Source organism: Hyperolius riggenbachi, chromosome 2, assembly GCF_040937935.1.
Source record: "Hyperolius riggenbachi isolate aHypRig1 chromosome 2, aHypRig1.pri, whole genome shotgun sequence".
Classification (NCBI taxonomy): Eukaryota; Metazoa; Chordata; class Amphibia; order Anura; family Hyperoliidae; genus Hyperolius; species Hyperolius riggenbachi.
The window spans coordinates 250,490,864-250,513,297 of record NC_090647.1 but is presented as its reverse complement, the minus strand read 5'-3'; the positions used below and the strand labels follow the sequence as shown (position 1 = coordinate 250,513,297).

At 42.7% G+C, this 22,434-nt stretch overlaps 1 protein-coding gene across 2 annotated transcripts in view; it reads right to left on the bottom strand.

Moving 5' to 3' along the window:
• Window positions 1-22,434, bottom strand: part of RABEP1 (rabaptin, RAB GTPase binding effector protein 1) — a 99,069-nt gene that overhangs the window by 50,856 nt on the left and 25,779 nt on the right. For both annotated transcript variants that reach the window (XM_068268491.1, XM_068268492.1), the window contains exon 3: window positions 4,011-4,214. In XM_068268491.1, coding sequence (XP_068124592.1) covers window positions 4,011-4,214 — 204 coding nt within the window. The remainder of the gene's footprint in view (window positions 1-4,010; window positions 4,215-22,434) is intronic.

Genomic DNA, 22,434 nt, shown 5'->3' with positions numbered 1-22,434 from the left:
ATTCTCAGTGGATTCCCTGCAGCTCTGTGGAGAGTGCATATGTAGAGTATAGTAATACTGTGTAACAAAGTAAACCTGAGACAGATAAAATTAAAGTTTTATACATACCTGGGGCTTCCTCCAGCCCCCTTCAGGCTAATCAGTCCCTTGCTGTCCTCCTCCGCCACCTGGATCTTCTGCTATGAGTCCAAGTACTTGAGCCAGTCTGGCGTAGTGCCGGGGGCGTATTACACCTGCGCAGCACTGTTGCGCAGGTGCAGAACGCTCCTGGCTGTGGAAGCAGCATGCGGCCGGACTGCGCTGACTGGCTGAATTACCAGGACTCATAGCAGAAGATCCAGGTGGTGGAGGTGGACAGCGAGGGACTGATTAGCCTGAAGGGGGCTGGAAGAAGATCCAGGTATGTATAAATCTTTTCTTTTTATCCTTCTCAGGTACCATTTAATTAGTCATCACCAAGCCAAATTTTAACAACATATCAAATTATTTGTTGACATGAGCAAAGAGAGTGCGTACATTTTCATAAATCAGAATCAACGCAAAATTATTTCCATCTCACTGACCATCTCTATTAGTGACACGGCTACACATCAGGCTTTATACTTTATACTTCAGTGTTCTCCCCAGAAATGTTTTCCAGCCGGGTGGCATGAAAAAGTGGCTGGGTGGCATGAAAAAGTGGCCGGGTCGCATGAAAAAGTGGCCGGGTGGGGCAAGGTGAGAATGCAGGGCCGGTGCTTCGGTGAACAACTCTGCTTACAGCATAGGAGGAGGTGAGCCAATGACAGCCAGGTAGTCACCAAAACTAGCCGGGTGGAGCACCCGCCTAAAAGAGCCTGGGGAGAACACTATACTTACAGCATAGATGTTATTTTGTATATATAAGATTCCTGTGTACACATCATATATACAGTCACAATCAGATATGTATATCTGACTTTAAAAATACGGGGACTGCTTTACTGAAGCAGAACAAGTAACTAATTTTGATTGGTTTATTTCATTTTTGTGGACTGAGCACAGCTATTACTGTATGTATAAATTATTTATGATGACTATTATCAGAGAAATAGAACATTTTATCATATTTTCTATTTTAATTACAGTTTAAATTCATTAGGAGTCTGAGTCGGTGCATTTTTTCCCGACTCCGACTCCAGGCACCCAAAATTGCCCCAACTCCGACTCCACGACTGACTCCACAGCCCTGTATTATACATACAGTATGTGATGTGTCACAACTTCAAAAAGGTTGGGAACCACTGTATTACCACATAAGGTATTGTCTACTATAATAAAAAGATGCACACCAGAGAGCTTACACAGGTCAGACTATACCAAGGGAATCACTAATCAGTTTTACACTAAATATACTGCACACCAGACATGCTTCATATGTTAAGTAAATCAATCATGGCTAAATTACAGAATATCCAGATAGCTCATGGTGACCCAGAATCAATAGGAAGGTATAAGGTGCTAAAAGAGAGCGAAAAGCCCTCCTGCTAAACCAACTTGAAATTATTAGCATTACATTGGCAGTAATCTGTAAAGAGAAATAAAACGTATCACACACTAGAGCGCTATAGGTTATCTGAAGCAGTAAACTTACCTTTCAGTTTCACACTCTCCTATGTGCAACAAGCTGCATTTACCATGTCAAAACATTCAGTCAGGTCAGCGTTTCCATATACCTGTCCTCAAGTACTGCCAACAGTTCAGGTTTTGTAAGTAACATCTATGCACAAGCAAAGTGGTGTCTCGACAATGAACATTACATACTTGTGTAGATATGCAAAAAAATATCTACTGCTGGAGGAACTTGAGAGCAGTTTGGAAAACAATGGCATTGCAACAGAGCCGTGCAACCCTCTAAACAGCCATATTAAACTGAAAATATTCAATTTTTTTATCCAGTAAGTGCCAATAACTAAACAGCTGAACAGTTTGACCTGTGGCATGGTTCCATGCTTAAATACAGATTTCACAAATCAGCGTTTAGTTCACTTTGTGTGAGAAAGTGACAAGTGTACTGTCTGGCTGTCCATCTCTGTCCCTTGAAACAAGTCGTTTATAGCCATTAAAGCCGCTTTTGGACTAACAGATGTATTCATGATGTACAAGAATGATTAGATCATAGTCAGAAAGGTGCATCTGATCCTCAAATCTCAGAAATGAATTAAATGGAGCTATACCTGTGTTGTCCAACCACCAGCAAGAAACAATACCAAAAGCAGTGAGGATAGTCTCAGAAAAGATAACCTTTGTCTCTTAAAAGGAAACCTGTAAGGAGTCAAGTTTTACTTACCTGGGGCTTCTACCGGGCCTCTGCAGACGTCCTGTGCCGCTCCGGGACAAAATGATCCTCAGGTCCATCATTGCTGGCAAGTTTCGTTATCGCCGGCTTGCAAGTCGATGGCCACGTGCGTCCCTGGGAGCGCCTGGCGCAGTACGAGAAAACCTCGTACTGCGCCTGCACAGGACGCTCTCGGCGATCGGAGCACAAACGAGCACACGTGGCCAGAGCCGTTAAGGAAACTGAGCCGCGTCGGGGAACCAGAAGATCGTTTTGCACAGGATGCCTGCAGGGCGTCTGTAGAAACAAGAAGTTTTACTCTTTATTTTTTTTTTTTTTTTACAGGTTTCCTTTAAAAAAGTACAATGACACCCATTGTAAGATTTAAACTGCGGTACATATACAATTAAAAAATGTTCATATGTCCTAAAGTAAAATGCATTGTAAATGAATTGCTTCCAATATAGCTATCACATACATTTGGGATTACTAATCTGACACCTTACGGTAGAACTTCTTACTGACAGGTTGTGGACCGTTACATTCACTCATGGGGCAACCACAAGATTTCCTTTATTCTTTTAAAAGCAGTTCCTGGAATGGACTATACAAAGGTGCCGGCTGGCTGTCATAATCGCTTGCACAGTATGCTAGACTGCAATTGCCATGCAGTAAGGCTCCTTTCACACTGTCAGTTGAATCGCAGCGGACAATATATTGAAATCTCATTGCAATGTAATTATATTTCTATGGTGCATTCACATTGGCATTCTGTCAGGATAGCACTGTGCAAGCAGTGCATTAGCAGGTGATGCGTGCAATCCTGCGTGCAATGCAAGCATAAATCTATATACTGCATGGTGCGCTGTATGTGTCACATTGAAAAAAATGCAATGTGACTCTTGATCCTAAATGCAATGCTTTTTTTCTGGATGTGCAAAGCAACGGATATAGTGAGAAAGTAGTATAGGTGTTTTTGAAAATAAAAACCCTGAAATGGACCTGAAACCTACAGGTAACAGGTCAGAGCCTCTAGTTGAATAACACTTAAGGCCCATACACACGTCAGATTCCGCCAGGCAGATCGCTCAAAACCAGTCTTATCAGCTGAACGACGGACTGTACATACGCCCGATTTGACGTCCGGACGACTGAACGACGGGACATCCAAACGACCCGTCGTTAAAAAAATTTGACGTGTGTATGGGCCTTTATTGTAAGTGACAGGTGCACAAGAATAAAGTAATTTACAACTCATATGTATGTGTACATATTTTCAAATTTGTATTATTGTATCCATTTATATATCCATAGCATTAGGAATGTACAAGCAAAAAAGTAGAGACAAACTTTTAAAGTGTGAAAGTGTGTGTCTGTACAATAAACGGGCCACCTGCTCTTTTTAGTGCAAAATATATTGGTTAGAATATAAAGCATGAAAAGAAAGCACTCTCTTCCCCTTTAAAACACAATTTGGTGTAAATGATGTAGCTGTAATGCAGCTTCAAAATGGTTTAAATCGAAATATTTCCCAGCTGCATAAATGTGCATTCAATTAGCATAAATTGTGCATCTTATGGTCCATCAATAGCTAAAGACCAAAATGCAGTTATTCATTAATACAGTTTGTCCAAACCCTTAAGATGGCCTTGGAGTACACTGCTGTTTAGTACTGCTATTTTTTTTTTTCTAATTACTACCATTAGTGTGATACCTTTCATGATGGCTTGTAGAGATGCCATTTCTTCTTGCCACTGTTTCTTTACGTCATCAATGGCTTCTTGCTTAGTGTTCTCAGACACGGTGGCCACAGCTTTGATATCCTCTATCTCTGCATGTGCTTCTGATAACTGGATATTCAGCTGACCTATCTCATCCTCTGCAGCCTGTACAGCAGCATGCTGTCGCTTTAAGTCCTCTGTAAGGCAAATGCATATAGAAAGTAAACATACACATGGTAAAGTTAATTAAAAAAATGTGTTAAAACACAAAAACGTAAAGAAACTTGCACAGAATGTGCATGTGTATATGCACCGCCATGCTGCATTTAGACACAATTTTGTAGGTGTGCAGTCTCAAGCCATCAAGGATGCCCTTGCATTCTGCACATTTACATCTGTTGTGCTGCAAAACATTTCGTAAAATGGGTATTAAAGGGAACTTAAGAGTGGGATAGTGGCCAGTTTAACCACTTCACCACTGAGGGGTTTTACCCCTTGAGCACCAGAGCAATTTTCACCTTTCAGCGCCCCTTCCATTCATTCGTCTATAACTTTATCATTACTTATCACAATGAAACCAACTATATCTTGTTTTTTTCGCCACCAATTAGGCTTTCTTTAGGTGGGACACTATGCCAAGAATTATTTTATTCTAAATGTGTTTTAATGGAAAAATAGTAAAAAATGTGGGAAAAAAACGTATTTTTCACTTTTCGGCCTTTATAGTTTTTAAACAATGCATGCTACTGTAATTAAAACCCATGAAATGTATTTGCCCATTTGTCCCGGTTATAAAAGCGTTTAAATTATGTCCCTATCAAAATGTTTGGCGCCAATATTTTACTTGGAAATAAAGGTGCATTTTTTTCAGTTTTGCGTCCTTCCCTAATTACAAGCCCATAGTTTATAAAGTAACAGTGTTATACCCTCTTGACATAAATATTTAAAAAGTTCAGTCCCTAAGGTAACTATTTATGTATTTTTTTTTTTAATTGTGTTTTTTTTTTTTTAAATTACAAAAAATAAATAAATTGGGGAGTGTGGGAGGTAATGAGTTAATTTTTAAAGTTTAACTAATGTATTTGTATATGAAAAATGCTTTAGGGTGTAGTTTTACTTTTTGGCCACAAGATGGCCACAGTAAGTTTTTGTTTATGCGACCTGCAAGCGTACAGGAAGTACGCTTGCAGGAAGTTCAGGGAGACTGGGAACCTTTTTTTTTTTTTTCACAATGATCGCGCTGCTTCTCGTAGAAGCAGCTGATCATTGCGGGGGGCTTAGATCAACGAACGGGAAAGGTTTTTCCCGTTCATTGATCTCCGAGCGGACAGCGGCGGGAACGGCGTCAGGTGTGGATTTCTCCGCCCCTTGGTGGTAAAAGGGTGGGAAAAGGGATGGAGAAATACGTACCGCTGGGGCTAAAGTGGTTAACTTACCTGGGGCTTATTTAAGCCTTCTGCAGTCCTTCTGGTCCCTTGCCACTATTTTGCTTTTCTCCCTTCAGCAACTGAGCTCCTCCTTTGTAAGTTGCATGCATGGCTGGCCCCAGGCTGAATATCTCCTGATTGCACTCTCATGAACAAATTACTACTGTGGATGGGCGAACAAGGAGGTGAGCAGCCAGGACCATGCATCTAACTAGCCTTCCAGAGGGACATAGCGGCTGAAGGGAGAAGAGCGGAACGATGGCCAGGGACAAGTGGGACTGCAAGGCACTGGAAGAAGCCCGAAGTAAATGAAACCAGCCACCTTTACTCCATTTTAGGTTCCCTTTAAAGTGACCCCAAGGTGAGAGTTATATGTAGGCTGTCATTTATTTTCTGGCTGTCCTGCTGATCCTCTGCCTCTAATACTTTCAGCCATAGACCCTGAACAAGCATTTGCAGATCACGTGTGACATTATTGTCAGATCTGACAAGATTAGGAGCATGCTCATTTCTGGTGTGCTTCTGACACTACTACCGCCAAATAGATCAGCAGGGCTGCCAGGCAACAGGTTTTGTTTTAAAAGGAAACAAATATGGCAGCCTCCACGTCATTCTCACCTCAGGTTCCATAATTGATTAAACTGCTCTACCCCAACAGATAAGATGGATATGCAAAAATACATTCCACACAATGCTGATCATTTAGAAAATGATAATTAAAAGCCTTAAACCTTAAAAGAAAGAAGCTCAACCCCTGGCACTAATGAGCACTTGGACTAACTTGACTTGCCCAATTTTATCTATAAAGAACACTATTTTTTTAGTTTCAAAGTTTTTTTTATTAGGCTCAACGAGCCAAGTTTTCAGGCAAAAACATGACAAACATGGCGATCCAACATCAGTACCATATCGTAAGCAATGGATTATACACATAGATTAAAGGGAACCTAAACTGAGAAGGATATGGATTTTCCTTTTAAAATAATGCCGTGTTCCCCTGAAAATAAGACACTGTCTTATATTAATTGTTGCTCTAAAAGATGTGCTAGGGCTTATTTTCAGAGGATGTCTTATTTTTGGGCAAACACACTGGAATTTTTCCTATACAAAATGTGCATACTGTATGCCATGTGCAACATACACAGAGCTTGTGGTTTGCAGATATTGGCTCTCAATTACAAGAAACTGATTCTGCTGATCATGTGGGTAATAGTTTATTTCTTGCAGGCAGAGGACTGTCAGTCTCCCAGAGCTATGATGGGATAAGCTGTGTGTGTGTGTCCTGGGAAGAGGTAAAGAGGTGAAGTGCTGGTGATGCTTATCATCACAACAGATCAGAAGGGCTGGCTCCCACAAAAACACAAATTGCCTGACACTTATATAGGACTGTGTAGAACTCACATTATACTGATGCTCTCCTGTATCCAGGCTTTGTATTGAGCGTGACTTGCTGGTGTCATGTGGGATGCTGCTAGGGCTTAAATTCGGAGAATGTCTTACATTTCAAGCATTCTTGAAATTCCTGCTAGGTTTTATTCTCAGGGGATGTTTTACTTTAGGGGAAACACGGTACCAGTTGCCTGATTCTCCTGCTGATCTCTAATACTTTTAGTCACAGCCCCTGAACAAGCATGCAGATCAGGTGCTCTGACTGAAGTCAGACTGGATTAACTGCATGCTTGTTTCAGGTGTGTGGTTCAGCCACTATTGCAGCCAGAGAAATCAGCAGGACTGACAAGCAACTGGTATTGTTATAAAGGAAACATCCATATCCCTCTCAGTTTAGGTTCCCTTTAAGAATGATAAAACTCAATCTAGCAGCAATACATTTGCAGCATAGCAGTTCACAATAACAAAAAGTAAGTGGAAGAAACCTTGACGTAAAATTATATCATGCTAATACACAAAATCCTGGGAGTATAGGATCACTCATTGGGGATGGATAAGAGTAGGAATGGGCACAAGCATGGTAGAAGACCTTCAAAGCCCCAATTGTATCTGTGCACCTATAGAGAGGTTATGTTCGATCCAAGAATCCCACACCTTACTAAAGTGGTCATAACAATCATACACTATTGCATTGATACATTTGCATATAAGAGTGAGGTTAATTTTGTCCACCACCCTCTGGTAAGATAGACGGGATGAATTTCAACTAGCTGTTGCGTGGGTTTTAACGGATGTAGCTTGTGCTGAGTATGTGGGATCGCATCAGGCTTGAGACCCAATAGAAGGATTTTGGGATCCCTGGGAATTCGCTTGGGGAAAGTAGCATTTTTTCAGAGTATGAACCCTTTTCCACAGGCGAGAGGTCTTGGGGCATGTCTACCAAATATGGAGCATGGTGCCTGGCAGCCGCAGAAGCATAGCAGATCTTTATTGGGATCAATTTTATGTAATTTATAGGGTACCAAATAGGTACAGTGAAGCAATCTAATAGATACCTCCATATTTGTTGTCTGCATACTTCCCTTAGACACTGTCTCAAGACATTGAGACAACTGGTCTGCATCTAAGGCATCTCTCAGGTCTTGCTCACAGGCAAGTTGGTATGGGTGAATATAATTAGGGTTGATTATGGTGGAATAACAATAACAATAATATTTATATATCGCTTTTCTCCCTGGGGACTCAAAGCGCTGTGACCCTGCATTATACAGTCTCAAAGGCTAGGGAAAAGTGGTGAGTTTTTAGCCTTTTTTTAAAGCGGTCCAGAGAGGGAGCCTCTCGTACTGATTGTGGAAGTGAGTTCCATAGAGTAGGGGCTGCATAGGAAAAGGCCCGAGCACCAAATGTTAAGTGTATCCTGGGAATAACTAGCTTCATCTTGTTGGCAGAGCAGAGGGTGCGTGGAGGGGCATAAAGTTCCAATAGATCCGCTATGTATTTGGGTCCCATGTGGTGTAGAGCCTTGAACGTCAGCAGACAGATCTTAAAATTGATTCTCCATTTTACTGGCAACCAGTGAAGAGTTTGCAGTAATGGGGTGATGTGTGAGCTGCGGGGGGCATTGGCTAGGAGTCTGGCTGCAGCATTCTGTACTAGCTGTAAGGGGCGCAGAACCTTATCTGTAGATCCGATGAACAGGGCATTGCAGTAGTCTAGGCGGGAGGATACAAATGCATGAACCAGGACAGGTAGGTCTTCAGCTGAGATAAGGTGTTTGATTTTCGCTATATTTCTTAGATGGAAGGACGACTTGACGACAGCGGATATCTGCTGTTTGAGTTTTAGATTTCCATCCAGGATCACCCCAAGGTTTCGCACAGAGTCGTTATACTGTACAGTATCTCCCCCAGTTGCTAGTTTGAGGTGGTAAGCATTTTGAACTTTATCCATCATGTGTGGACCACCTACCACCAACACCTCTGTTTTGTCAGAGTTCAGCCTCAGCCAGCTGGTGTTCATCCAATTTTGTAAATACACTAGACACGCATTTATGGATGCTGATGGGTCTTGGGTGCCAGGCTTGAAGGACAGATACAGTTGTGTGTCATCTGCATAACAATGGTATCCTAGGCCATAGTTCTGGATTATTTTGCCCAGTGGGAGCATGTAGACTGCAAAGAGTAAAGGCCCATACACGTCTGATTTTTTGGAACGACGGGTCGTTTGAACGCCTCGTCGTTCAGACGTCCGCCCGCTAAATCGGGTGTGTGTACAGACTGTCGTTCGCGTGATAAGACTGAGTTTGAGCGATCCGCCGGGCGGATCGCTCAAACTCAGTCTTATCACGCGAACGACAGTCTGTACACATGCCCGATTTAGCGGGCGGACGTCTGAACGACGGGACGTTCAAACGACCCGTCGTTCCAAAAAAAATCAGACGTGTATATGGGCCTTGATGGTGATAGTACAGAACCCTGTGGAACTCCATAGGGAAGTGGCACTGGATTAGAGTAGTGTGTGCCCAGACATACTTGCTGTGTCCTGCCAGATAGGAAGGTCTGAAACCAGCTAAGAACAGTACCCCTTAGGCCACAGTAATTCTTCAGTCGCTGGATTAGTATTTCATGATCCACAGTATCAAATGCTGCAGACAAGTCAAGAAGAATCAGAATTGAGCAATCACCCTTGTCCCTTGCAGTAAGTAGATCATTCATTACTCAGACTAATGCCGTTTCAGTGCTGTGCCTTTTCCGGAATCCTGACTGAAAAGTATCAAAAATGTTGTTATCTGTAAGCCTGGCTTCTAGCTGGTTGGCGACTGCTTTCTCGATAACTTTTGATAGGAATGGTAAGTTCGCCACAGGTCTGTAGTTGGTTACAGAATCAGGATCTAGTGATGGTTTCTTCAAGAGGGGTTTTATGATTGCTTTCTTTAGTTCTTCTGGGAAAAGTCCACTTTGCAAGGAGCACTGAGTGATTTTGTGAAGTGCTGGCCTGATCAGATCTGGGCACTGCATTAAGGATCCAGTTGGGCCAGGATCCAGGTCGCAGGTAGTGGGGCGGAGACTTTGAATGAGAATTCCATACATAAGGTCGTGTGAGCAATGCAATCAAAATGCGTGGGTTGGGGTGCCTTGCCAGGTTTAGCTAGACTTGTAATAAAGTGGTGCAGAATACTATTTTTAAAGAGACTTTCTCATTACACAGACTGATGCTTTACATTCTAGCAGACAAAATTTCCTGTAATGAAAAATGTAAAAATACAGCAGACATCACTGTGACTGCCATATGGTGAGCGGTTACAATTAAATCTAAAGTGAATTGGATGTATTTTATGAGACAATTAATGTTAACAGGGTAATGAGGAAGCATGTCCGTGGAATCTGGCTAGTCTGGATAAAATGTATGCACACTGCAGTACTTGCTCAATAAAGCTTCAAATAAGCCAGTAACACAGTTACATACCAGCCATGATCTTGCTTAGTTTATTTTGTAACAGCTATGGGGAATTTAATCAGAGTGGTCTCATATAGCTTTTAGAAAATTCCAGTAAAATAAAATTATCTAGGCTGTTACCACTGCAAAAAAAGCATTTGACACATCCAAATTCAAACCTTATATATAGTAATAAAGATGGATAAAAAGTTCTGTCTGAAGCTCTGGAAAAAAAAAACACACTGGAAGGAATTAAATGTAAAAGTGTACAGCAGCCACTGTTGCCATTTCCTACTTAACATACAAGTTAATTGACTAGAAGGATTCATTTTTGACTAGCGAAGTTCCTTAGTCATGCACATAGTGAAGTCAGAGCCCCTGGCCTACACAGTACTTTCTAAATATGTGACACAGAATAAGTAAGAAAATGAATAGCATGGCATGTAGTATGTTCAAAGCAAACAAAATGTGTACTGGCTCCTTATAGATTCTTCTCAGCTGTCCACACTGCAAGAGCTTTTTAAGCGGTAGTGATTTGAAAAACTCAGGGTAATGCAATGCTATGGGAGATTTTTACAAATCCCATCACTTCAGTGAGAACACACACACGATTAAATTAGCAAGAGGTTTTAAAAATCACAAAGCGCTTAGAAAACCTCTTGTAATGTGAACCAGCCCTCAGTTCCATTTTGGTTTAAAGCAACAACAGAAAACGAGTGTTTCTGGTCAGATTCTGGTGGAAGTGGTTATTCCTAGTTCATATGCTGCTTTCACTAGCCATAACAATAAGGTCAGCTTCACTTCCTCAGAATAGCAGTGTGACATGGCTGTATAAGCCTGGTTTTCACTTAAAAAAAATGATCGCAATGGATTCGATCGCATTGCTAACATTTCCCACTACAGCGATTGAGCAGAGATCCACAGTGTGTATGGATGCAATTGCGTTGCATTTGCAACAGGAGAAGGAAAAAAAAACAAAAAACACATAGGTGGGAGATTTTAAATTGCCAAATCATGGAAAAATTGCACAGCGACATGATTACTATGTGATATTCCTGTGCTCCTATACTTTGTGTAAGAGGCCAATTGCATGGAAAATGCAGCTGGCACAATGATCGAAAATTGAGAAAAATTGTGTCACATACCTAGCATTTAACAATTCAATAGCAAAAAACACACTCAGTGGAAAATAGCTTGTACAAAACCTCAAAAGCAAAATTATTCTCATGCAAGATGTGCCATTCAAGTTGAAGGACAGGCCTCATTTTGGGCATGTACACACAGCTGGTCCAGCAGTGTTTGAACCAGGGTCCTATTGCTTTTTTTCAAATACATGCTGTATTCTGCTGTGCTTGAAAGACCATTAAGGCTGCTTTCACAGTGGGACGTTACAGGCGCACGTTAGAGCAGCCTGTAACGCACCCCCACCGCACAGCAATGAAAAATCAATGGGCTGTTCACAGTGCCCACGTTGCGTTACACAGTAACGCTTCACGTCAAGACAACGTACTGCATGCAGTACTTTATACGCGGCTAAGCCACGTTAGACTGTTTGCACATGCTCAGTACGGCAGTTTTTTTTATTTTAGGGGCGGAGAGGAGGCGGGGAGAGGCCGCTACGTAGCCAGGCACATGGCTACTTGGCATTCACTGCACTTGCAGTGTTTACTCTTTGGAGCGGCCGCTGATTGGCTGGCGGGACCACGTGATGCGGAGAGCTCCGCTCACGTGGTCTCCGCAGCGCCTCTGACAGAGCAGGCGCACCAAGAGCTGCTTGTAACACGGCTCTTGGTAGCGTCCTGCTCCAACACCACCAGGCGTTGCGTTAGGGGCACGTTTAGTGCCCTATAACGTCCCCTAAACTCAACGTCCTGGTGTGTAAGTAGCCTAAAGCATTACAATCACGACAAGACCTCAGCATCCTCACATACAGTAGTTTATTCCTACCGTTACGTTTGTGTACATGCCCATTTTTCTATTTCAATTCTATTCCATTACTCAGAACAAAAATTATCCTTCTTAGCCTTCTCAATGATTAAACTGAGCCGGTTTCATCAGATTTTATTTGAATAAAAATATCACAGCAAATGCTCTCTCATCTAATTTTTCTCATTTTGTATTGCCATCATGATCTGCCATATTAATGATTGCAAAAAAAAAAATTGCCCATCATTGAGCACTGGGATTATTCCAGCAGAACGACCAGATACAGTGCTGCCCATAATTATTCATAACCCTGGCAAATATTGACTTAAAGTTACTTGTATTCAACCAGCAAGTAATTTTTTGACGGGAAATTACATAGGTGTCTCCCAAAACATAATAAGACGATGTACAAAAGGCATTATTGTGGGGAAAAGAAAAAAAACATTTCTCAGCTTTTTTTTTACATTTGAGCAAAAAAGTGTCAAGTCCAAAATCATTCATACCCTTCTCAATAATCAACAGAAAAGCCTTTACAGGTAATCCCCGGTTTACGAACGCCCGACTTACAAACAACCCGCCGATACGAACACCCGCCGACCCACTGCAATGACTTCACGCCGCTGGGGACTACCTCTTCTGCTGCCGCAGAGTATGCGCAGCGGAAGGTAGATAGAGGACATCTCACCTGTTCCACGGCGGTAGAAGGTCCCATTATGCTGCCCTGAAGCTGCGCGGCCCGTCCTCTCGCTCCGTCCACTGTCCTCCCGGCGGCGTCGCATAATGACGCAATCAGGAAAAGCCCCCTAGTGCCGGCGCCTCCTAATGCAGTGAACGACAGTGGGGGACAGTGAACGGAGAGGACAGGCCGCGCAGCTTCTGGGCAGCACGATGGGACCTTCTAACGCCGTGGAACAGGTGAGATGTCCTCTACCTTCCGCTGCGCATACTCTGCATTAAAAATGGGGGCAATGGTGGCTGTCCCGACTTAGTTCTCAGATTTTCCACAGTGCGGAACATCTTGTATTTTTAATAATACTTTGCACTGTAGCCGCTGGAACTTGAAAACATTTAGAAATGGACTTGTAGACCTTTCCTGACTTGTGAGCAGCCACAATGCGCAGCCGCAGGTCCTCACTGAGATCGTTTGTCTTAGCAAAGACGACTGTCCATAAACCAACTGCAGAGAGATGCTGTTTTTCGCCTGCTGAGTTCACTAAAACAGCTGTTCCCAATTAATCAGGGTAATTAGGATGCTTTAGAACAGCTTCAACTATTTGGAATGGTATAGAACTTTGGATTTTTCTACAGACTGTGACAGTTTGTGAAGGGTATGAATAATTTTGGACTGGACACTTTTTGCTCAAGTATAAATAAAAGCTGAGAATTTTTTTTCCACAATAATGCCTCTTGTACATCGTCTTATCTTTTAGGAGACACCTATGTCATTTCCAAAAATTACTTGCTGGCTGAATAAAAGTAGCTTTAAGCCAAAATTTGCCAGGGTTATGAATAATTATGAGCAGCACTGTATGAGTTTTTGTCCTATTCACAAAGTGAAATAGTTATAAAACCCTACAGAGAAACTTTAAGCCAGGATTGAATTTCACCACAATCAGTGGCCGATTCCCCCTTTCCCACAAGAAACCTTTACCTCTTATTGAATAGTTCATCGGGGATGTCTGCATAGCAAGCAGTAGCTCCCCAGGGCAAAAATAATAATAATTATGTGTGTATGTGTGCATGTATATATGTATATATATATATATATATATATATATATATATATATATATATATATATATATATATATATATATATATATATATATATATATATATATATATATATATATATATATATATATATATATATATATATATATATATATATATATATATATATATATATATATATATATATATATATATATATATATATATATATATATATATATATATATATATATATATATATACACATACATATACACACACATATACACACACACACACACACACACACACATCTCTAATTTACTAGTGAGTGCATTTATAAATGATTGATGAATTTTATTTTAATTTTTTTGTCTGCCAGTAGTACACATGATGATCTGCAGGCTCACAGTGGATCAAACAACATGAACAAATTACACAGCAAATATCAGTTATTTCTCCTACTTTTTAACTACTCACTTTGCAATGTATGGATTTAGTTTTCCCCTAAGGCTACTTACACAATAAGACGTTGCATTTTAGGGGATGTTATGGTCGCATAACGTGCCCCTAACGCAACGCATGGTGGTGCGGGAGAGGACGGTAGAGTGAGCCGCGTTAGGCGGCTCTATCCGCATAAGGTCTCCCAGAGTGGCGCTGATTGGCCGGCGGGACCACGTAATGCGGAGCGAGACACTCCGCATCACGTGGTCCCGCCGGCCAATCAGCGGCCGCCAGTGCCTTGCATATTAAGTAGCCTTGTGCGCAGCTACTGTAGCGGCATCTCCCCGCCTCCTCTCCGCCCCCTACTGCGCATGTGCAAACAGTCTAACGCGGCTATAGCCGCTCCAACGCCATAGCATGCTGCACTTTGCACAGAACGTGCAGCGTTACATGTAACGCAACGTGGGCTGTGTGAACAGCCCACTTGTGTTACATTGCTGTGCGTTGGGGGAGCGTTACAGGCTGCACTAACGTGCGTCAAATGAATATGGCCAAAGTTAGTGAGAATGCTGCCAACAAAGCCAGGTCCTTATTTTCACTGGCGTTTCCTGCTGCACACCCAGCAACAAATCTGACAGGGAAAAGTCTGTTTGCAACAGTGTAAATTCAGCCTAAATCCTAACCTATGTATAGCGTACCCAGGCTATGCATATACATAGGTTAGGATTTAGTTAGTGTTAGGCCCCTCCCATGGAGGATTGACTTCTTTACAGTGGGAGGGACGAGTACTTAATAGGTTGCATGCAAGCTGTTACAGGAAACCAACATCCTCCAGTGGTAGACAGGTCATGTGTATGCTCGGTGTGTATTCGACCCCACAAGTGGGGCTTGCACTCTTTTGCACTAAGGCACTAGTCTGTTTTTAAGTAGCGCTGCTCATTTCCTTGCTATGTACTAATTTAATTCGTTTTTGGTCAGCTGCTCCCACTTAACAGCCATGCTTTTGGTGTATATGCAGAGCTTCTGTTTGGGTTCAAGGTGCGTTTGTAGTTCCTGGGGGGGCTCAGCGCATCTCTGACTGGAGGCCATTCGGAGGCGGCCTGGTGTTGCGCTGATCCACCTTTTGCACAATTTTCGATTTTTCAATTTTACTTGGTAGCGCACCCATGCTATGCATATACATAGGTCCAAGTGATAAAAAGAGTGGCACTCAATTACATGGGACAGGGGTGCCCAAGCCTCAACGGATCCTCACACCTTCAGATCCCGATCAAGTATTCACAGGGATGGAGGCTGGCACATCCAAAAATAAAAAGCTCTTTTATTGAAACATCAAGTTTAAAATCTGTGGTAATACAGCGACAGCCCGCTGTTTCAGGTCTCCAGCCTTTCTTCAAGCTGTTTCAACCACACATTGGAGATCAAGTGTCATCATATTTATAATGCCCACCCTCAATCACATCCAATCATTTTGAATCCCAAATAGCCAATCCGTTTACCTGTACAGACTCGTGGACCTGATGGAAGACTGCAGCCCCTTCCCAGGGAAACACCCACTTCACTGTCCAAGCCTGGGCGCCGTGGCAGACACCGCTCACAGACATAACCCCTGGCTCCTCATTTGCTGAAGCTAGAACAGGTGACTCAACACTAGGTGACGTCACCAGTCAAAGCGCCGCGAGGGGTCCGTTCCAAAATCCTGCGCAAACCTAGTGCGCAATAGACATAACACGTACTCGGATACCGCCCACAGGGCAGATACCACCTGACGTCACTTGTAAACAAAGCGCAGCCATACAGCTACACGCACGGCCGTCCGCAGCGCTTCTATGGCAACACCCCCATAATAAACATTATATTATATCTCACCAATTCCTCCTCAGCAAACATATGGGAAGGGTATCCCCAACCAGGTACCACCACTGCAGGAAAACGGAGAGCTCTGCAATAAAAGAAAATATAAAATATACTTTAAAACATGCAACCCAGATTTGATCAATAGACATTATACACAAAAACCCAATTCATATTCTCGGTTCAATCCTCCATTACCCATCACTCCCAACCTTTTAATCCAACTTGCTTCCCTTCTACGCAGTTCATTAATTCTACTGAGTTTACCCCTCCATGTACTGGGAACCCCATCAATAATTTGAACCCTCAGTTGGGATACACTATGATGTTTCTCTACAAAATGTGCTGAAACTGCCTGTTTTCTATCCCCATTACGAATGGTGCTTTTGTGTGAGCAGATCCTATCCCTCACTTTTTGCGTGGTCATGCCCACATAGCCTAGGCCACATGGGCATTTTAAATAATAGACCACAAAATTAGACTCACAGGTAAAAAAGTCCCTGATCTGATATTTGGTACCTTTAGTGGGATGGCAGAAGTCTGACCCCTTAATGATGTGCCCACACATATGGCACCCCATACAGGGAAAAGTACCCACTCTCCTAGTGGAGGTAGGGCCTGTATCCTTATGATGAAAAATTTTGTCCCTAACTGTGGGTGCTCGTTTAAATGACTGAAGTGGGGGGTACCTGAATTCAGGAATATTAGGAAATGCATTACTAAGGAGGTGCCAATGACGTCTAATACTTTTGCTAATCTCTGAACTGCATGTATTATAAGTTGACACAAAGGGGAGTCGGAATTGTTTGTTCGGTCTCTTCCTAGAGCTCACCCCAGGTTTAACTACCTCCAGGGGATATCCTCTTTGTTTAAATTTCTTGGTCATATCACTCTGTCGTTGATCCAAATTCTCAGGATTGGATACTATCCTATCCAATCTCACAAACTGGCCCTTGGGGATAGCATTTTTAACATGGGGCGGATGAAAGCTATTGTAGTGTAACAATGAGTTACAATCTGTACTTTTAACATATAGGTCAGAAGTTAAGGAATTACCCTCTCTCATGATAGTGGTATCTAAAAAGGACACCTGTTCGGCACTCACATGACTCGTCAATCTAATTTCCTGGCAGCATTGGGACAGTGCAGTTAAGAACTGATCAAGGGTCGAACGTGGCCCCGCCCACACACAAAAAATATCATCTATAAATCTGTACCAACATTTGGCATGTCGTCGGAACAGAAAATTAGTGTAAACAAAAGCCTCCTCAAATAATCCCATGTATAGATTAGCATAGGACGGGGCCACGTTCGACCCCATCGCCGTGCCCCGCAGCTGCAAGAAAAACTCACCCTGGAAGGAAAAGTAATTATCTCGTAGGACCACATTGAGAAGTTCAAGAGCAAATGAACGTTGTTCGTTGGACAAATCTGACTGCGTCATTAAAAACCAGTCTATAGCCTCTACACCCCCATCATGTGGGATGGAGGTGTAGAGGCTCTCCACGTCCAATGTCACCAAAAGGAGCTCTCCATCCCCCATCTCAAGGCCTCTAACTTTCTGAAGGAACATATCTGTGTCCCTTATATATGAATCCAATCCAATCACCATGGGCTGTAGTAGTTTGTCCAAAAACTGTGCAATGGGAACAAATACAGAACCCGTACCGGCCACTATGGGTCTCCCCGGTGGCCGGCACGGGTCCTTATGTATCTTAGGAAGGGTATAGAATCTAGGTGTCATAGGATTTTCTTGAATGAGAAATTTAGTCAGGCCCTCATCAATAATTCCTCTAGCCCTTGCTTTATCAACAATGCTTTTAATTTTCTTTTGTATGGGACCTATTGGGTCCTGTTCTATCTTACAATACACCTCCACTTGTGCTAACTGCCCCCTAATCTCATCTTCATAGTAACTGGTGTCCAATACTACTACGGCTCCACCTTTATCAGCAGGCCGAATAGTAAGTTCAGTTCGTCTCCCAAGATTCTCTAGTGCCTGACGTTCCTCTTTGGTGAGGTTAAATTGTACCTTTTTCTTCTGCTGCTCTAACTCTAATTTTTTGATATCCTCCATAACCGATGTACAGAAGGTATCTATTATCATATTCCCAGATGGAGTAAAGGAACTCTTGTTCCTCAGCCCCATATCTCTCAAGGAGAGCATAGATTCATCCACTTCCCCATGTGCCCCACCAAAGAGAGGTACTGTCCCAAAAAAATATTTCAGCTTGATAGTTCTAAAAAAACGATACAATTCTTGATCAATTTCAAAAAAGTTGGGTAGGTTGGTAGGACTAAAGTTCAATCCATAATTTAATACTTTCTCCTCTATAGGCGTCAACGTGTGTTGTGAGATGTTAACCACTAATTGAGATGGTTCTATCAGTTCCTCTTCCGTAGCTCCATTTGACTCTTTATCGGCTCTTTTCGTACGTTTGGCTCTGGCCCTACTCCCGCCCCTCCTACTGCTCCTCTTCTCACTGGGGAATTTTCCCGGGAGGATAAAAAATCGGATGCAGAGGACCCTGGATTGCCCCCTTGAGGACGAGGCAACTTCCCTCTTGGTTTCCTGGGTTTAACAAATCTCCTCTGGGAATTGGCAGGTATCATCTTTTGCCATGAGTACACATAACCCCCCTATATAGTCCTGGGAGTCTCGTTGGAATTTGGAACGTTTAGTTTCCTCAATAGCTTTAGTGTGGGTAGCTATTTTCTTGGACAACTGGTCCACAAATGTTTGCATTTCTTCTGCTGGTAAAATTGCAGTAAGTTGAGTAAGGATATCTAAGCTTTTCTTTTCCAGAACCGGAAGCTCCTGGTGAATCCTTTCAATGGTGAGGATCATTGTATCAAATGCAGCTTTATTCCATATCCTTTCAAAAATAGAGCAAAATGTGGGATCATTCCCAAAGAGCATTGGTGATACTTGAGAGCGTACTGCTCGTGGAATTCTTCTGCTCCGACAATATTCTGCATCCGATTTTTTATCCTCCCGGGAAAATTCCCCAGTGAGAAGAGGAGCAGTAGGAGGGGCGGGAGTAGGGCCAGAGCCAAACGTACGAAAAGAGCCGATAAAGAGTCAAATGGAGCTACGGAAGAGGAACTGATAGAACCATCTCAATTAGTGGTTAACATCTCACAACACACGTTGACGCCTATAGAGGAGAAAGTATTAAATTATGGATTGAACTTTAGTCCTACCAACCTACCCAACTTTTTTGAAATTGATCAAGAATTGTATCGTTTTTTTAGAACTATCAAGCTGAAATATTTTTTTGGGACAGTACCTCTCTTTGGTGGGGCACATGGGGAAGTGGATGAATCTATGCTCTCCTTGAGAGATATGGGGCTGAGGAACAAGAGTTCCTTTACTCCATCTGGGAATATGATAATAGATACCTTCTGTACATCGGTTATGGAGGATATCAAAAAATTAGAGTTAGAGCAGCAGAAGAAAAAGGTACAATTTAACCTCACCAAAGAGGAACGTCAGGCACTAGAGAATCTTGGGAGACGAACTGAACTTACTATTCGGCCTGCTGATAAAGGTGGAGCCGTAGTAGTATTGGACACCAGTTACTATGAAGATGAGATTAGGGGGCAGTTAGCACAAGTGGAGGTGTATTGTAAGATAGAACAGGACCCAATAGGTCCCATACAAAAGAAAATTAAAAGCATTGTTGATTTGTTGATAAAGCAAGGGCTAGAGGAATTATTGATGAGGGCCTGACTAAATTTCTCATTCAAGAAAATCCTATGACACCTAGATTCTATACCCTTCCTAAGATACATAAGGACCCGTGCCGGCCACCGGGGAGACCCATAGTGGCCGGTACGGGTTCTGTATTTGTTCCCATTGCACAGTTTTTGGACAAACTACTACAGCCCATGGTGATTGGATTGGATTCATATATAAGGGACACAGATATGTTCCTTCAGAAAGTTAGAGGCCTTGAGATGGGGGATGGAGAGCTCCTTTTGGTGACATTGGACGTGGAGAGCCTCTACACCTCCATCCCACATGATGGGGGTGTAGAGGCTATAGACTGGTTTTTAATGACGCAGTCAGATTTGTCCAACGAACAACGTTCATTTGCTCTTGAACTTCTCAATGTGGTCCTACGAGATAATTACTTTTCCTTCCAGGGTGAGTTTTTCTTGCAGCTGCGGGGCACGGCGATGGGGTCGAACGTGGCCCCGTCCTATGCTAATCTATACATGGGATTATTTGAGGAGGCTTTTGTTTACACTAATTTTCTGTTCCGACGACATGCCAAATGTTGGTACAGATTTATAGATGATATTTTTTGTGTGTGGGCGGGGCCACGTTCGACCCTTGATCAGTTCTTAACTGCACTGTCCCAATGCTGCCAGGAAATTAGATTGACGAGTCATGTGAGTGCCGAACAGGTGTCCTTTTTAGATACCACTATCATGAGAGAGGGTAATTCCTTAACTTCTGACCTATATGTTAAAAGTACAGATTGTAACTCATTGTTACACTACAATAGCTTTCATCCGCCCCATGTTAAAAATGCTATCCCCAAGGGCCAGTTTGTGAGATTGGATAGGATAGTATCCAATCCTGAGAATTTGGATCAACGACAGAGTGATATGACCAAGAAATTTAAACAAAGAGGATATCCCCTGGAGGTAGTTAAACCTGGGGTGAGCTCTAGGAAGAGACCGAACAAACAATTCCGACTCCCCTTTGTGTCAACTTATAATACATGCAGTTCAGAGATTAGCAAAAGTATTAGACGTCATTGGCACCTCCTTAGTAATGCATTTCCTAATATTCCTGAATTCAGGTACCCCCCACTTCAGTCATTTAAACGAGCACCCACAGTTAGGGACAAAATTTTTCATCATAAGGATACAGGCCCTACCTCCACTAGGAGAGTGGGTACTTTTCCCTGTATGGGGTGCCATATGTGTGGGCACATCATTAAGGGGTCAGACTTCTGCCATCCCACTAAAGGTACCAAATATCAGATCAGGGACTTTTTTACCTGTGAGTCTAATTTTGTGGTCTATTATTTAAAATGCCCATGTGGCCTAGGCTATGTGGGCATGACCACGCAAAAAGTGAGGGATAGGATCTGCTCACACAAAAGCACCATTCGTAATGGGGATAGAAAACAGGCAGTTTCAGCACATTTTGTAGAGAAACATCATAGTGTATCCCAACTGAGGGTTCAAATTATTGATGGGGTTCCCAGTACATGGAGGGGTAAACTCAGTAGAATTAATGAACTGCGTAGAAGGGAAGCAAGTTGGATTAAAAGGTTGGGAGTGATGGGTAATGGAGGATTGAACCGAGAATATGAATTGGGTTTTTGTGTATAATGTCTATTGATCAAATCTGGGTTGCATGTTTTAAAGTATATTTTATATTTTCTTTTATTGCAGAGCTCTCCGTTTTCCTGCAGTGGTGGTACCTGGTTGGGGATACCCTTCCCATATGTTTGCTGAGGAGGAATTGGTGAGATATAATATAATGTTTATTATGGGGGTGTTGCCATAGAAGCGCTGCGGACGGCCGTGCGTGTAGCTGTATGGCTGCGCTTTGTTTACAAGTGACGTCAGGTGGTATCTGCCCTGTGGGCGGTATCCGAGTACGTGTTATGTCTATTGCGCACTAGGTTTGCGCAGGATTTTGGAACGGACCCCTCGCGGCGCTTTGACTGGTGACGTCACCTAGTGTTGAGTCACCTGTTCTAGCTTCAGCAAATGAGGAGCCAGGGGTTATGTCTGTGAGCGGTGTCTGCCACGGCGCCCAGGCTTGGACAGTGAAGTGGGTGTTTCCCTGGGAAGGGGCTGCAGTCTTCCATCAGGTCCACGAGTCTGTACAGGTAAACGGATTGGCTATTTGGGATTCAAAATGATTGGATGTGATTGAGGGTGGGCATTATAAATATGATGACACTTGATCTCCAATGTGTGGTTGAAACAGCTTGAAGAAAGGCTGGAGACCTGAAACAGCGGGCTGTCGCTGTATTACCACAGATTTTAAACTTGATGTTTCAATAAAAGAGCTTTTTATTTTTGGATGTGCCAGCCTCCATCCCTGTGAATGCATATACATAGGTTAGGATTTGGTTAGTGTTAGGCCCCTCCCATGGAGGATTGAATTCTTTGCAGTGGGAGGGACGAGTACTTAATAGGTTGCATGCAAGCTGTTACAGGAAACCAACATCCTCCAGTGATAGACAGGTCATGTGTAT